At 36.0% G+C, this 18609-nt stretch overlaps 1 protein-coding gene across 3 annotated transcripts in view; it reads right to left on the bottom strand.

The window, feature by feature from the left end:
• The window catches only part of Ros1 (ROS proto-oncogene 1, receptor tyrosine kinase), a 124072-nt gene extending 107715 nt beyond the window's left edge, over window positions 1-16357 (bottom strand). For 2 of the 3 annotated variants that reach the window (XM_034637013.2, XM_027953037.2), the window contains exons 1-4: window positions 16235-16357; window positions 9269-9313; window positions 6553-6612; window positions 4531-4557 (exon numbers count right to left, since the gene is read on the bottom strand). In XM_034637013.2, coding sequence (XP_034492904.2) covers window positions 4531-4557; window positions 6553-6612; window positions 9269-9313; window positions 16235-16357 — 255 coding nt within the window. The remainder of the gene's footprint in view (window positions 1-4530; window positions 4558-6552; window positions 6613-9268; window positions 9314-16234) is intronic. The other variant, XM_027953036.2, reaches the window with a different exon arrangement.
• Window positions 16358-18609: the final 2252 nt, after the last annotated feature.

The following is an 18609-nucleotide window of genomic DNA, read 5'->3' as shown; positions in this document are numbered from 1 at the left end:
AAACACATTCAACACAATCCATTAACTACAGAAAAGAAACAAACCAAGCAACAACAAAAAGTATTACATAACATGAGGTTTTCTTTTCTAATAAAGAAAACCAATGAAGAAAAAAGAGAGAAATTGGAATATAGATTATTTAGAAATATAGCTAATCCTGACAATCAGGGAAAATGGTGGCCCTGTTTTTTACAGGGGGAATATATAGTAAATTTTCCATCCATCTGAGAGTTTAAATGTTATCTCAAGAGGAGGCAAAGCTATCAACTAGCCTTCCCTTCCCCAACCTCTCAGTTCATGGAGGCAATCCAGCATTAGACTTCAAATGAGACTATCCAGTGTTCTTAAGCTCAAGTTATCTAGAGAAAATCTAGAGTTGGATCTAAGCAATTTATAGCATCTGATCTGTAAGCCCCCAGATGGAACATTAATACAGCACACTCCTGGTGTGTGAGTTGCCATTCCCACTGTTTACTCTGCCTGGGGATACATCAGTCTGCTGTCTCAATTCCCATTCCCACTTCCATTTTTTCCATAGTATTTGAGTTTCCCTTTTGCTCCACCCTTGGTTTCCCAGGCTGCCAGGTACCTTTTCTAACTTCTGTCACACAGGAAGACACACCCCCAACTCACCATAAGAATTGTAGCATTGTTTCCTAAAGCATTCATTCCTTTCAGAATAGTTAAGTATTGGTGTTGATTTTACATCCAGCTACTTTGCTGAATTCATTCATTTACTTTGATGAATTCATAATTTGATTTCTTCTTTTCCTATCCATATCCCTTTAATTTTTTTCATCTGTTTGATTCCTCTGCCTAGAGTTTCAAGAACTATGTTAAATAGAAGTGGTGAAAAAGGCATTTCTATCTCTCACTATGCACAAAACTCAATTCAAAGTGGATCAAGGACCTAGGAATAAAACCAGAGATGTTGCGCCCAAATCTCCATCATGTCAGATTAGGCCCCAACTTCCTTAATAAGACTCTTATAGCGCAAGAATTAAAACCAAGAATCAATAAATGGGATGGATTCAAACTAAAAAGCTTCTTCTCAGCAAAATAAACAATCAGTGAGGTGAATAGAGAGCCTACAAAATGGGAACAAATCTTTACCACAAGCATATCATATAGAGCACTAATCTCTAGGATATATAAAGCACTTAAAAACCTTAACACCAAAAAAACAAATAACCCAATCAACAAATGGGCCAAGGACCTGAACAGACACTTCTCAGAAGAGGATATACAATCAATCAACAAACATATGAAAAAATGTTCAACATCTCTAGCAATTAGAGAAATGCAAATCAAAACTATTCTAATATTTCATCTCACTCTAGTCAGAATGGCAGCTATTAAGAATACAAACAACTAAAAGTTTTGGTGAGGATGTGGGGAAAAAGGCACATTCATACATTGCTGGTGAGACTGTAAATTGGTACAATCTGGAAAACAGTATGGAGATTCCTTGGAAAACTTGGAATGGAACCACCATTCAACCCAGCTATCATACCCAACTCAGTTCATATCCAAAGGAGTTAAAAATAGCACACTACAGGGACACAGTCATATCAATGTTTATAGCAGCACTGTTCACAATAGCTAAAATATGGAGCCAACCTAAATGCCCTTCGGTAGATGAATGGATAGGGAAACTTTGGTATATATACACAATAGAACTTTACTCAGCATTAAAAGAGAATAAAATCATGGCATTTGCAGATAAATGAATGAAGCTGGAGAATATAATGCTAAGTGAAGCAAGCCAATCCCAAAAAACTGAAGACCAAATGTTTTCTTTGATATGAGGATGCTGACTAATAATGGTGATGGGGGGGGGGGTGCATGGAAGGAATGGAGGAACTTTAGATAGGGGGGAAAGGAGGTGGCAAAGGGGTAGGAATGATGGTGCAATGAGTTAGATATCATTACCCTAAGTACATGTATGAAGACACAAATAGTGTGGAAATACTTTGTGTACAATCAGTGACTTGAAAAATTGTGCTCTACATGTGTAATATGAAATGAATTGCATTCTGCCATCGTGTATAACAAATTAGAATAAATAAATAATCATATAATATAAAAGAATAGTGAAGTATTTTTTATGTGCACTGTTTTAAGCTTAAAAATATGTCAGTTCTGCCTTTGTGAAACTTACATTCTCAGGAAAAGACAGACAATAACCAAGACATGTTTAGAAAAAAAAAAAGTGACAAGTTTTTTTTTCTTTTTTAAGTTAAGAAAATGAAAACTGCTATGAAGAAAAATAAAGCAAGTATGGGGCATGGTTAGACAGGAAAGAGGCTTCTTCCATGAGGGCGATCAGGAAGGACTGTGAAGTGACCTTCAAGCCAAGATTTGAGAGATGAGAAGGAGTGGATCTTTCAGAGATCTGTGTGGTAAGGACAAAAGCCTCAAGGCAGGAATGTGACTTCTGTGCAAAAGGAAGAGGGAAGAGCCCACTGGCTGGCACAGAGAATAAGACAATAAAGACTCATAAAAAAATTTTCAGAAACAATAAAATCAACTCTTGATCTTAGCCCAAAGGCTGAGATGCTGTGTTTCAGATTATCAGGGACAAGCCATCTCACTTGCTATTATCATTTTCCAAGTTGTATTTCCTTAAACTTTCACTTCAAGGATGTTCCTCCAAGAAACATGAATTGCAAAAATTTCAAGCTTCCTAGGTGGAAACATTAGTGATGAAAGAGGATGATTGTCCAAGGCGTGAAACACTGAGTTCAAATATATCTATCTATATTACATGTATGCCTTTCTCTTCAGTCCTACTTTATTTAAATTGTAATATTTTTAAGTGTAAAATATAAAGTATAAACAGATTATATTAGTCATAAAACCAACAGAAAGATTACTATCTGTAAGTACAGACAATTGAGCAGTATAATGATTAACGAGGAACTGGTAACTCAGGCCACACAATCCTGGGCAGCTTTGTTGCCTGTGAGATGCTCTTTCTCCCTGATTTTCCTCACCCCGGCACAATCTCCTTAGGGACTGTTCTTTGCAAATGATTTTTCTTTAATCACATAAAAGGTCCTCAGGAAGCTTGCTTTTTAAAAACTCAATCAGGCAAGATCTTTAATTGTCTATTTATGGGGCAAATTCCCCACCCATTTTATTTCTTCTTAGCCAGCTGCCACCTCTACCTATTCTCAAGGACAATTTGAGAAAATGTTCCAATTAAATATTTTTTATTCTTGTTTTTGTCCTCTGTTAAAAGGAAATTTTCTGCTTTACTAGGGATGATAATTTCTACCCCCTCCCCAGGCAGAATATGATAGTCCTCTTCTCTGGTTACCAGGACATTTAAATAGAACATAACAAGGTTTTGAAGTGAGAAATAATACTGCTATTGTCAAGTAACCTAATTCTGACGTGATGGAATCCAGGGCAGATAAGTTTAGCTGAAGAAGACTCAGTGGAAAGAGATCAAAATCCTAAGGTCTCTTAGAAGAGGTGAAAATCAAGTGCAGGAGAGAAGAGCCCAGAGGACAATAGAGACCTACATGGAAGCTCAAGCCAGTGTGAAGTCACTCATTATCACAGCAGAGAGAAAAATTGTATTTCAAAGTGTTGGCAAAGGATTATGTTAAATAATAAATCTGCAATTGCAAGGTTCTCTTTTAATGTGGTGAATTTCATGGTAGCACACCATATGTTTAGGGGAAGAAAACACCATTGGCAGAGATATCTCTGGACGTGCCCTTCCATTCTCCCCTCCCCTGCCAGTCCCAATACCCTCGCCCTCTGCCCAGAGTCCAGGAATTATACATTTTCAAACCACAGTACAATAATATACAGTTAGCACTCTGTATTGGTAAGTTCCACACCTGCAAAAAATTTTTCTTAAAAACTTAATCCAGACTAAACTTGTATAGCAATTTTTCCTTGTCTTTATTCCCTAAGCAATCTAGTGTAACAGTTATTTACACAGCATTCACATTGTATTCGGTATTGGAAGTAATCTAAAGATGATTTAAACTGTATATAAACTGGTTATGTGAAAATACTATACCATCTGGACTTAAGCATCTGAGAATTTTGGAATCTGCAAAGTTTCCCAGAACCGCCTCAATCACCTTCAGATACTGATACATATATATTTTGTGTGTTTTATGTATATTATGTACATATATATATATATATACACATGAAACACAACAAATGATTGTTGTGATATATATAATATATATGTACTATATATTTTATATATATACTCTGACATAGCATACATATAGAATATATAGAATAGTGTATATATATATATATATATATTCATATATATGAATGTACATATACACATATATATTCACACATATATACATTATTATATATGTACATATATACACAAAACACAACAAATATTTGTTCCCCAAAATAGAATTATACCTTCATTTCTATACCCACAGTAATAACACTTCCAATAAGATTAATAGCTGTTTAAAGACTGGAGATAAAAACATGAGGTTTGATGACATCTTTTTTTATATGTTATTATCAACTCACCTCACAAACGGTGGCATAGGTATCATTCTGCATAGAAAAAAAATGAAAGAAAAAGTACTTAAAATTCTTAAAGTTGTAAATAATTTTAATGATGCTTAGCTGTACATTTCTTCCAAATTAATTTCTTGTCCCACCATTAATAACCAACAAAGAACAAAAAGGATCCCAGAGCTGGACCTTCTGTCCAGGCAGGTCATTGTATGCATGGCTCTAAAAATCATGTTATTTGCATAATTAGTAAAAATGGAAGAGTATGATGTCTGCAAGAAAACCTCAGTCAAATAAGAGAGAATCTGTGAACAGATTAGGGAATGAATGAGTGTCTGCAGAGGTCTAAGAGGAACAAACTTGTTAGAGTCTGTAAACAAGTCAAAATAACACCTGGCATTTTGCCAGGGGAATGTTAGAGTTCGTAAACAAGTCTGGATGGTGCCTGGCAAAATGCCAGAGGGAGTGGTTTGAGAAGTAACAAAAGCGAGCCATTAAGTGTGGAGATTCCTGATTGGTTGACTGCTGTATCTAGTTTATGTTAATTAGATAAGCTGTGTGGAATGTATAAATACTGCTCCTGTCCTGCAATAAACAGCTCCTACTCCTGCTGTATCAAGTACACAAGTTATTCGTCACCCCCTGGTTATTTTGCTGCAGCCATACTGCGGCACAAACTGAAATGAAAATCATCACCCATAGCTCTAGATAGCAAAGGCCAGCAAGTTCTTATGCTCAGACTGACTGCTCCATCAGTAACTCTGCTTTTTGAATTGTTTTTGTCAACAAATGGTACTTCCCATTAATTCATTTGGCAAGTATTGATGATGGAACAGCTACTTTGTAGTAGTGAGTTCAGAGAATACAGTCTGAAAACTGTCCTCCCCTGATCAAGCTTATATTCTGGAGAAAAAATATTAAACATACACCTAGACAAATAATTACATAAGTTGCAATTTGTGAGAAGTGTATGGCAGTTACCAAGTCCAGAGGACAAATGCTCCTCTTTTTAATCATTTCCACTATATGAGGCCCACAACTACAAATATGGGGATGGGCAAAATAATTCCTGTAACAGAAGTCTTCAAGGATACACTAAATAAGAAAAACTGTAAGGAATATATATATATATATATATATATATATATATATATATATATGAAGGGTTTAGTTTCCGTATTTAAACTTTGCTGCCATAATCTACTCATTAATATAAAATAATATTAGTATTACCCAACATTATTATGATTCATACTGATTTAACCTCTGACATGAACACCTAAACAAATGACAAAATTCCTATCCATGATACCAGAATACTTATAATGTGTCAGTAACCATCCTTAGAAGAAAGATTGTATTATTATCCTAATCTACCTATGAGAAAAGTAAAGAATGAAGGGGTTAAGTGCCTTAATTAAGTTACACACTAAATGACAAATCCAAGTCAAATGAAAAATAAAGTCTTTGAGATCAATTTCTTAAATGAAGTGGAGTGTTTGCGACCTCTGGATTAGATTGCTATGCTACCATGTTTTCTACAAAGAAATTTTGAACATGATCTAGTGCCCTCCTATCCAAAATGTAGTTTGGGGACCACTAGTGTCTCATCACCTAGAAACTTGTTACAAGTGCAGAATCTCAGGCCCCACCCCTGATCTACTGAATCAGAATATGCCTTTTAGTATACTGTATATTAAATACCTTTTAGTATTCCAGTATACTGGAATCTTGTACATTAAACTTTGAGAAGCACAGGGATAGAAAATTTAATAAATACCTAACATTCTACTATAATGTCTTTATAGTGAAGCATTTGGGCATCCCTGGTTTGCATCAACCTTCCTTGGATGATACATTTATAATGCTGATCTCAGCTTTTTTCCCATTAATACTTATTACTCAGGCTGTCATGCTTTTTCTTTAGGGTTAAGAAAACTAGCTGGAAATGGGAACGCAAATGAGAATCCTCTTAGACAACTTTTCTCTAAAGGGAGACATCAATATCAAAATTAAAAGATAGCTAATACTTACACACTTTAAAGCACAGTTTTCCTGTTCTACAGAGTTCCAAAAATGACATCCTTGGATGCACTGCAAGAGACAATAACAGATGATAATGACTGAAGAAATGTGACTTTTTCTTGTCATCTGGAAATGCATAGTAACAAAAAGTATCTCCCATGTTTTGGAAACAAAGCTACTAAGAGGTTGAGGCCTCCAAAGGATCAGGACCTTTTGGATTCTAATTAGAGCTGTCATATCTACAGACAGACTAGGGCTTGATGTGGTTCCCTGCAGGGCAGCAGGTTGCCGAGGGGAGTTAAACCCTGGGCAAGCCCTGACCCAGGAAGCACCCAACCGTCCAGAACACACTGTCCACTGGCAACAGGTGGAGTCCAGGGAAGCATGGCATCAAGTACATCCTGAGTCCACAGGCCATTCTCACTTAACAAGCAAAACCCAACACTAGGGACACAAGCAAAAGGTAACATGCTAAAACTTAGTAGGTAGACCATTTGGGAAGTCAGCTGCCTACTTGCTGGCTTGTCTTCCACAGCTGCCCTGCAAACATCCTCCCACAGCTGCCCTGACCTCCTATTGGGCTGAGTTGGTACAATTCTTCTTACTTGCTCTTTCTGTGCCTCTGACTGTATTGGTCATTCCTTCCACAGGTCACATGTGGATAACCCCCAAATTAATAACTGCTCCTCTCTAACTCCAGATCCACATATCCACTTGCTCTTTGGACATTTCTACTTGAATCCCTGCAAACACCTCAAATGAGCATATGAAACATTAATTTCCTTGTTTTCCACCCTCATCTCTTCTCTTTCTCCTGTGTTTCTTGTAACATGGCCCCAATTTAATGAGTTGTTTGAGCCAGGAATCAGGGCTCCTTCTCCTCTCATGCACTATCCCCCATCCTCATAGACAAGCCATCACCAAGTCCTACTGACTCATCTAGTCATTAACTGAAATCCATCCAGGTTCCTCACTCACTGCCCTGATTTTCTGCTTTGCCCTTCACCACTTGCCAACAGCCTCATGAACTTGTTTCCCTATTTAGAGTGATCTTTTTAAAACCAAACCTGGTCACAACCTTTGCTTACCTTGAATTCTGTCTCTCCATTATTTTCTGGATTAAGGCCAAGTTACCAAGAATGATATACAGCGCCCTTCATGACCTGGCCTCACCTAACTTGCCAGTTTTCCTCTTCCACATCCCTCCCATTCCATACAAATTGCATTTTTTCAAACAAACTGAAAAACTTTTACTGTTCTGAACAAGTTAGGCTGTTTTGCACCTTTGTTCCTTGAAAAAAAAAAAAAAAAAAAGCCCTTTAACTGATATGCCTTTCCTTCATCTTCTAAAAATCTCTTCCTCTTTCTAATTTCAGTTTAAAGGTCTTTCAAGGAAATACAGAGCCTTTTTCTTTTTTCTTTTTTTCTCTTTTTCCTTGTATGTAATCCTTTAACACCCATCCACCCACACCCATACAATACATCACTATTCTGGTTCTCAGATGCTGTGTCTGGCCATGGTTTTATGTATGTCTCAAAAGATTGAGGATCCTCTTAAAAAGAGACTGTTTTATTCCGTAAATCTCTGCTACCTAACTCAGTGCCTGCTTCAGACCAATACTTCAAGTCACTAAACATTTGTTTATGTTATGGTTTGGATGAGTTGTCCCCCCAAAAGCTCACGTGTGAGACAGTGCAAGAAGGTTCAGAGGAGAAATGATTGGGTTGTGAGAGCCTTAACACAATCAGTGAGTTAATCCCCTGGTAGGTATTAACTGAGTGTTAACTAAAGTATTAGGGTGTGGCTGAAGGAGGTGGGAAAGGGGCATGGCTTTGGGGTATACATTTGTATTTGGTGAGTGGAGTCTTTCTCTGTTTTCTGATCACCATGATGTAAGCTGTTTCCCTCCACCACATTCCTGTCCCCCCACACACCCTTTTCCTATAAAATGTAATTTTAGAAGAAACATTGGAGACTATCTAGCCCAACTCTCTCAAACAATACATAGTAAAACTAAGTCTTAGAAATAGTAAGCAAATTATCCAAAACCATGCAGCTACACAGAATCAAAAATCACAATCTTGGGTTACTCCAGTGCTTTTTCCATCTTAACACACTTCATTTTTAAATAAATTCCATAATCCAGACTCCTCACTATTTCCATTGATCACTTTTTAGCAGGGATATTGTTAATGGTTTGAATGCAAAGTGTCCTCCAAAAGCTCATGTGTGAGACAATGCAAGAAAGTTCAGAGAAGAAATGATTGGGTTGTGAGAGCCTTAACCCAATCAGTGAGTTAATCCCCTGGTAAGTATTAACTGAGTGGTAACTGAAGTAGTAGAGTGTGGCTGGAGGAGGTGGGAATTGGGGAGTGGCTTTGAGGTATATATTTGTATCTGGCAAGTAGAGTCTCTGCTTTCTAATGTGAGCTGCTTGCCTCTGTCACACTCTCCTACCATGATGTTCAGCCTCACTTTAAGCCCCAAGAAATGGAGGCATCCTTCTATGGACTAAGACCTCTGAAGCCCTCAAATAAACTTTTTCTCCTATATAACTGTGCTGCTCAGATCCTTTTAGTCACAGCAGTGAGAAAGCAGACTAAAACCGACAGGTAAATGAGATTTTATTTAGTAAATATCCTTATTGTCACAAAACCTGATCGTTGTCCCTGTTATATTAACACAAACAGGGTGAAGCTCTTGACAAGAGAAGCAGTTACTCACTGGTTCACTCAGGTTGCATGGTGTGCCAATGTCAAGCTGCCTTGCCTGAAATAGAGAAGGAGGTGGTAAGTACCAGTATCAGTTGGGCTCAGCATAACTAACTGCACCTTTTTTTATTAAAAAAAAAAAAAAACATCCTGGAATCGTATTGCCTCCTCATTGTTTTCTAACTGTAAGTAGAGAAACCAAATGTTTCCAAGTCATTAAATCCATCATGAAACTAGACAAAATGCTTCTACAATTTATAGATAGAATGCCTAAGTGTTCTGCAGGAACTACCAAGGTGGAAGTGAGTGTGACTCTAAGGAGTGGTGAAAGATGATGAAGAGAGTCTCATAGAGACTCAAGTAATTTGGAGGGTTAGTCAACTAATCAAGTCAGATGAATTATTCTCAGATTTTTCTTTTTTGCAATTACTCATTAGAAAGCAGAAAAAATACAAATTCATAATGTCATACAAGTTATGTTTATTTCTCACAATTTTCAATTTTTAATAAGAGAAGTTTCAATGAGACAAAATAAAAGGAATAGGCAATAAAGGGGAGGGTCTCCAAATTTCTCATCCTTTCCTGGTCATTATTTGAATGGAGTCCTTCATAAATAGAAAATTGGCAAAGCAGGGAAATGGATGGCACTAGAGCAGATTATGCTAAGGGAAGCTAGCCAATCCTTAAAAAACAAATGCCAAATGTCATCTTTGATATAAGGAGAGCAACTAAGAACAGAGCAGGGAGGAAGAGCATGAGAAGAAGATTAACATTAAACAGGGATGAGAGGTGGGAGGGAAAGGGAGAGAGAAGAGAAATTGCATGGAAATGGAAGGAGACCCTCATTGTTATACAAAATTTCATATAAGAGGAAGTGAGAAGAAAGTGGGAAAAAAAACAAGGGAGAGAAATGAAGTACAGTAGATGGGGTAGAGAGAGAAGATGGGAGGGGAAAGGAAGGGAAGGGGGGTAGTAGAGGATAGGAAAGGCAGCAGAATGCAACAGACACTAGTATGGCAGTATGTAAAAACATGGATGTGTAACCGATGTGATTCTGCAATCTATATACAGGGGAAAATTGGGAGTTCATACCCACTTGAATCAAATGTATGAAATATGATATGTCAAGAGCTTTGTAATGTTTTGAACAACTAATAATAAAAAAAAAAATAAAATAAAATAAAGAAAATTGGCAAAGGATGGCGGTACTGGACCTACGATAATGAGATAATACCTGAATAGTGTCACATGGAAATGGACTAATTTTCAATCATAAAATCAATCATATGCTCCACTGATTCACTCAGAGACAGAGGCAACCTAAGTAAATATTTCTAGTAATTCTAGTTGGTACCTATCAGAACCTCCTCTTAAAGCTTTGATGATATGAACCACTGAATTGGAGAAGTGATTAATCCAGCAAGGTACATGGCATCTGTCCTTGGCTGACCCAATACTACAAACAAGATATGTCACAGGAGATGACAGAAAATCCCAAGGAGGTTCTGGAGGTGGCTTAAGTATCTGATGAGGCCTCAGAACAGCCTGTGTTGTTCAAAGGAATGATAGAAGACATTCAATCACTAAATTCACTGAATACTCTCCTCCTTTCCACCCATTTTGCTCTCACTTTATCCCCAATGCCAAGAACAGTGCACGAGGGACGACAGATCGTCAATAAATACCTGAGGAAGGAATAAATCCATGAATTCACGTGGTCTCCCACTTCATAATGCTCCAGAAATCCCTTGGAAGCATTGTTCCATGGCCTAGCATTGTGTGGGTTAAATTCAAAAGTAATCAGACACAGAAACCAGAAAAAATAAAGGTTGTCTTTTTTCCCCTCTCATTTGATACGCGAATAAGATTTCTCTAAACTCTATTCCCTAACCACTTATATTTTGGGGGAAAGAAGAAGTTTGCTTATATATTTTTTATTTTCATAAGATCTAAATAATAACAACATTTTGTTTTTAGAAAGGACTAAACGATTAATCTTTTAACCAAGTGTTTAGTAATACCTTGCTTCTACAAATTTGTTCAAAACAAAGTTTTGATTCCCCCTTATATGAATCAATCTCAATTACATAAACTCAATTGAAAGACAATGAGTTCCTAATTAAATTTTTTTCCAGTCCCTTTCAAAATATACATTAGTTCATAAAAGCAAAAAAGTAGATGATGGGTAGTCTTTGAGTTGTGTTTTAAACAATAAAACAACAGAGATATTTCTTGGCGAACATAAAGTCACATCGTAACAGTAATGAGTTTTTCTGGTACTTATGGAGATTAAATTTAATGGGCTGAATGGAGTGCCTGTCAGGCAGTATTGGAAAAGGTATCTTCATGAGTCAGGTGTATGAATTTCCAAAGGAACATGTTTTTTCAACAACTTCCCTATTTTCCACTCATTTTCCATCCTTCTCCTCATAATCATCATAGCAAACATTTATTGAATTATTCTAGTGTTCCAGAAACTCTTATAGGAGTTTTATACTAAATCTTACTCAGCCATCTCAACAACCCTATAAGGTGGATGCTAGAATTAGTCCCATTTTATAGCTGTGGCACAGAGGGGTTTAGTAAACTGCCAGAGTAAGGATTTGAAAAGGGCAGGTAGATTGCCTCCAAAGCCTGTGCTTCTCATGAATGTACAAGCCCTCCTACACTTAGCACCAAATTCATATTTCTCTCTTTGGACCTTAGGATCTCCCAGCAATTTACCTTAGTTCCAATGGCTCCAATTATCTGTCTCAAAGAGATAAACTCAGGCCCACATCTCAGACCCTTTTAACTTGATATCCACTTATTGGCACAAGCCTTTCTGTTCTGCCCACCTCAGTTGAAAATAATCTCATTATTTGATTCCTACCCTAATAAACAGAACAGAGCAGAATGATCTGCATTTTCATCCCACATATTATACTTGCTCTCAATATGAAATTTTAAACTGACTGTTCTCATCTGACACACGAATAGGATTATATATTATTCATAAGGTTCTGTGAAATTTCGATTAAACAATGTGTTAACTATTATTGTACAGAACAGGCCTTAGAATCCTATTATTAATATTATGTGCAAACTTGCTATAAAGAGCCCTTTGCATACATATCTTTGGTTAGTTATGCAATAATCCCATTAGATAAATCTCTTGAGATGCAGGGTTGAAGGTATATTTTCCCTTTCGATTTTGGTATTAGTTAACCCATACCACTATTTTCTAGATATTTATCAATGTACATCCCAACCAATAGTAAATGTAAATGCCAGCCTTCTCATACCTTTGCCAAATGTAAATGATTTTATCTTTGCCAACCTGATAGAGGAAATAAAAATTCATTTTTACATTGCAATTCTGAGAAGTTTGATTATCTATCGCTCAATTTTTAGCTATCCATACCTCTTCCTTTTTGAAGAAGTTATTCAAGTTCTGAACTTATTTTACACAGTTTTTATGTATTTTGAGATTGGTAAAATTTTATGTATAATAATAATAAATAAACTTTATTTGTAATAATTTATGTAATATCTTTTTTTCATCCTTTTTTTTTTTATACCAGTGCCAGGGATTGAACCCAGGGACACTTAACCACTAAGCCACATCCTCAGCCCTTTTTATTTTTTTATTTTGAGACAGGGTCTTGTTAAGTTGCTTAGGCCTTGCTAAGTTGCTGAGGCTGGCCTTGAACTTGTGATCCTTCTGCCTTACTCAGCCTCCCGAGCCACTGGGATTACAAATGAATGCCACCATGTCAGGCTCTTTTTAAACTTTTTGCCTTTGTTTGTATTGTATTCTGTTTAATGTCGAATAGTTTGAATTTAAATAGTCAAATTTATTGATCTTTTAGGGAGACTGGATTTTTTAAATCAGGTTTTTCAAAGCATTCCCATTCCAAATAGAAACATTCAGCCCTATTTTCTTATAATATTTTAATGGGACAAATGAGGTTTTTATTTGTTATTTGTGTGTATTTCAATCATATCCTTTGCGTAATTACTTCCTGGAATTTATTTGAATCTGATAGTAATGTAGGTATTTATTTTTTATTAAAAATAGATGGTGCCTTCTTGGCTTGAATTCTCATCTTTATTATATTCCACACTCCCTTATAAGAAATGGACTTATTTCTGGAATATATTCCATTTTATGGTCCAGTCTATTCTTATATCAATATAAACTGTACTAATATCTGGACACTTGATAGAAGTTTTGGATTGTGGTTTTGCTCCATTACACTATTTTAATTTTACATTTTGATGTACAAGAAAGATAATGATATTTGTACATGATTTTTTAAAACCAGACAACTCTCTGTGTCCTATGGTTCCTAATAATCTCTCAGTTGATTTTGGAAGATTCCTTTGGAATTTTAGAAGAAAATAAAAAAGTTATTATCATCATCCTCCAATATTTTAAAACCTATGATATAACCTATTTGTAGTAGCTTTTAGCTGTCTAGTGTTGGAAGCCTTAATATCTTAACATGCTGTAGCTTCCAATAGGGCAGAAATTGCATAATCTTTTTATAATCCCAAGTGGACTTACCACAGAGCTAACTGTACATAGATACCCAGGAAATTTTATTGGGTTGAACTGATACTTCCAACTGAACACTTCTCAACATTAGTTCCTCAGTTGCTGGGATTTATCACTCAAAAAAAGGATTGTATTGCCAAAGATTAGAAAATTGTGATTAAACAAATCCTTTATACTGTGCCTACAGATCTACTAAAAGGGTGGAATAAAATGCACTTCCTCAAATTATGTGACCATCAATTTTGTTTATTATTTTCTTTTTTATCAAGAATCTCCCATGCTGGTTTTCTGAAGAACATTACTTATTTATTCTGCTGCAGATGACATATGGAATTCAAGCATACTTGCCAGTTAATATACTCAACTAACACGTATAGATCCCTTAAATAATGTAAACACCCATCTTCGAGCACCAGAACTCAGACTTGTGCATTTTATGTGGTGCTGAGGATTGAACTCAGCGCCTTGCCTATGCTAGGTGAGCGCTCTACTGCTGAGCCACAATCCCAGCCCCTTGCCCAGCAATTCTAACATCCTCTTGTTCAAGACTGTTTCTTCATTAAATGAAAAAATGCTTCAATATCAAGAATCACTCAGTGAAATCAAGGATGACCTTACAGCAAACATCCATGTTAAGAGGATGGCCCAGGACATAATAAGCCACACAGCCTCTGCCCTGATCCAGGGCTATGCTCACATTCACCCCTCCAAGTCCTGGGTAGGCGGCCCTGATCAGATTATTCTTATCACAGTCTCTGGTCAAATTGGCAGGCGGTGTCTCTCCTGCTGTCCCCCACCTCATCAGCTGTGCCATTCCTGTAGGTGGGGAGCGGAAGGCAGCTCAATAAAGGAACAAGCTGTCCACTCTCATAGCCAAAACCTGACCCAAGCAGCCCACACAGAAAGACAAGAATAAATACAACTAAACCAAACCAAACATGGAGCCTGCAGTGCTGAAGAATCACAATTCGATCCAATAGCAGGGAAATTAACAAATTAGAGTGATGCTCAGGGTTTAGGGGGAAACTCATAATACAATATGAAATGAAAAGGCCTGGTGCACAACCGTGTGTAGAATTGTATGTAAATATATATTTGAGGATATATTTGGGAGAAAACACTAAAAGAAAATACAATTAGAAGTTAATAGTAGTGTGATTATATGGTTCTTCCCCCTTCTCCATTTCTTTACCTTAAAAATATTTTACAACATATACATAATCTTATTATAACCAGAAAATCATTTTAGAGATAAAATAATTAATAGTTCCATGCTTCTGCTGTTTTCTTTGTTTTTGTTGTTGTTTATTGTTGTTTTGCAGTACTAGGATCAAAGCTAGGACCTTGCACCTGCTAGTGAAACACTTTATCACTGAACTACATCCCCAGCCCAACCATGCTTCCATTTTTAAGTTTGTATTACAATTATAAAAAACTGAAGTCAATTATTCAACATTAAAGGCAATGAGATCTTCAGCAAAGATTTCTATAAAACATGGATCTATTTTTAAAATGCTATTATCTATAGTAAGCTTAAGTAGTGTTTTAAACTATAATTTAAATCAAACTAAAAGTGTGTAACACGAGTTTCTTTTTTAATCTGCCACTGAATTCTATCTCTAATGTTAGCATAATAGAGATGAACATATTTGGTACTTCATTATTTTTAAATATATGAATGTGTCATATGTAAGCTCTCATACTATTTCCTTAGTCTTTAGATAGTAAAGTACATTTTTCTTTAGCCAGCAAATACTTGATTTTTAAAGATGATTCCATGATTGTTTAAGGCACAACTAAATTGCAAGTGAAAAATATGATGCAACATATGCAGAAGGTATAGAAGGTGTAAAAAACAAGAAATAAGAAAACAAATTTCCATATGAAAAAATTCATAAATTAGAAATTACTTATGCACAGCCAGAAATAAGAGAATTTACAAATAATTTTTTCTTTTGAAGTGAAGTGTTTTACATGGCATCTGCATCTACTTCTGTCATCCGGCTCCCTGTACTGTGATCCACCCATGATACAAATATTACTGTTACTGCAGAACTAGAAGATTTATACTGTGGCCAAACCCCTTCATATTTAAGACAAATATGAATCATATTGTGATCAATTAAATGAAATATTTTTAAAGTGTGCAAAATTAGGCATCCACTTAAGCCTCCTTTTCCCAATCCCCACACTACCATTCCCCCCACCCCAAAATCTATGACCAGAAGACAAAGAAACAAAATTACCTGACTTATCCTCTACAATCATGAATATTCCTGACTTAGTTCAGGGGGAGAAAAAAAAAAAAACCCTACCTTTCCTTGTTTCCAATTCTCATGAGAAAAGTTCTCATAAAAAGAAAACTGTTCTATCAATTGTAACAAGTGGAACTCATATTCCAGTCCCTGTAAAGACAAATCTGCGATTGTTGAAACTTACCAGGCTGGATACACACGACTTCAGGCAGCTGTTTAAAACTGTACACTGCACCACAGAAATCCATATGCAGCCAAGAGTCACAAAATTGACAAATTTCAGGATAAGCCAGTGAATGTTCTTCATCACTTCACCAGTGGAGGATTTTTTAGATGGCTGGTCTTCTGATTTTCTCCATTTTGCTATATGAATTCTTTAGGCTTCATCACTTCAATTGAAAGAGTGTCGAGTGGATTTTTTTGTTGTTGTTTTTCAACGTTCGAGTATCTTTGCCTTTTTGAAATAATATTTCAACCCTATAGTTTAGACCTTTGAATCCTAGATAGCTTGTAACAATCACATAGCAGCTATTTCATGACTTAGCTTCCTTTTACTCCCATAAAGAAAGTCACTCACTGACTAAAAGGTTAGCGCTTCTCATGGAAAGTAAACAAAGCAGAAAACATAAATTGCGTGTTGGCAAGCTTGTGACACTTGCACAGTCTGAAAGTAGAAGGCTCCCATGGATCATCTACCACTTTACTTCTTTGAGGTTGGTTCAGTTATGCAGGAAATTGGGTTTTGGCCACCTCAGCTTTAGCAAACAGTAACACTATTTTAATAATTATTTTATTTAAAAAAAATAGAAGCATCTAAGCCAAGTATTGCAAGAGAAAGGGAAAACAGAACACTTAAAAACTAAATACTTGTTTTAAAATTAAAGAGCAAACAAAGTTGAAATTAATAGACGAATTCTCTGAGGTTAGTTATAGACAAGGAAGTTTGTTAGAACACTTGCAGAACTTTACTACATATTAACTAAAACACTCTTATCAGGCCTATTGAGACAGAAACCAGCCACCAGAGAGACCTCAGATATGAACAAGTGTAGCTGCCCTGAAAAGGAAGTAATATGCAGAATTTCAGTTAGCCTAGCCTCAAGATAAAGTTAAGTCAAATTCTAAAACAAAGAATTTGAAATCTGTAAGGTGCAGAAGGGATCCTGGATGGCTATTTTTTTAGATTGTGGAGTGCGAACTCTTCAAGGTCAGATATTTTTGTGATAATGTTCTTTTTTAATGATAATCTGAAGTGTCAAATAAATTTCCTTGTTTTATTAAATAAATTCTAGCAAATATAATTAACCTTGTTTTAGGGGTATGAGGTTCTCATTGTAACACATGCATGAGGTTTTATTTTTTTTTTTGAGCCAAATATCTTCACTAAATGCTCACAGATTGTACGCAACATAAACGTAAATAGAAACTGACCCCCTAAAACTTCTTTTATTGATAAAATTCTCTAATGTTCACCTATTCTTTGTTCATTTTTTGCATTTTCAGGAATATAAAGAGATCATCTAGCTACTCAATATCTTGGTTGGAGGAATCTAACCATCTTTCTACAAAATATGATTTTAAATCAGAGAAAAAGTATCTTGCATAACGGATTTTATCATTCCAATAAAATTTATCTTCCCAGGGTTGTGGCTCAGTGATAGAGCACTTGCCTAGCATGTGTGAAGCACTGGGTTCGATTCTCAACACCACTTATAAATAAATGAGTAAAATAAATGTCCATCAACAACTAAAAATTTTTTTTTAATTTATTTTCTTCTTCACTATGGTTCTTTTGGTGTGTTTTTTGTTTGTTTGTTTGTTTGTTTGTTTGTTTGTTTTGGTACAAGAAATTGAACCCAGGGGCATTAACCACTGAACTACATCCCCAGCGTTCATTTTTTATTTTGAGATAAGGCCTTGCTAAGTTGCTTAGGACCTCGATAAGTTGCTGAGGCTGGCTTTTGAACTTGAAATCCTCTTGCCTCGACCTCATGAGCCACTGGGATTACAGGCATGTGCCACTGTGTCGGCTTATTGGTGCCTATTGCCCTTTTAGCACAAACAACATTTGTAACTTTTACTTCATTAACAAAATGGAGCACCAAATATGATCCACTGAAAACTTATATGCATTCTTTTATCTCATTTCTTTGTTCTAACTTTATTGGTGAGGTGGGAAAATGAAATATCCTTCCAATTTCAAGATTTTGCATTTATGCTGGTTTGCATTTGTGCTGGTTTTGGGGATTCAACCAGCACAATAATTTGCATTTGTGTGAGGTGAAATGTGTTCAAGAACATTAGCTGCAGAATTACTTATATCAGTCTATCTGTGAAAGGTCATTGCACACCTGATATTCCCTTTATGCACATGCAGCAAGGCATGTAGTTGTGTTGTCTTTTTGCCCCTCAGTGGTAAATCCATATGACATTTTGCAAAATGAAATTTTGAAAAATGGGTAATTGAAAAAAATGAATTGCCCAAAAAAAGATTAAATACAGCAGAGTGAAAAAAAATGGAATTTGAATCAAATGTAAACAAAATTAGAGAATTAGCAA

This window comes from Marmota flaviventris, chromosome 6 (genome assembly GCF_047511675.1).
Source record: "Marmota flaviventris isolate mMarFla1 chromosome 6, mMarFla1.hap1, whole genome shotgun sequence".
NCBI lineage: Eukaryota > Metazoa > Chordata > Mammalia > Rodentia > Sciuridae > Marmota > Marmota flaviventris.
This window is presented reverse-complemented; position numbering and strand designations above follow the sequence as displayed.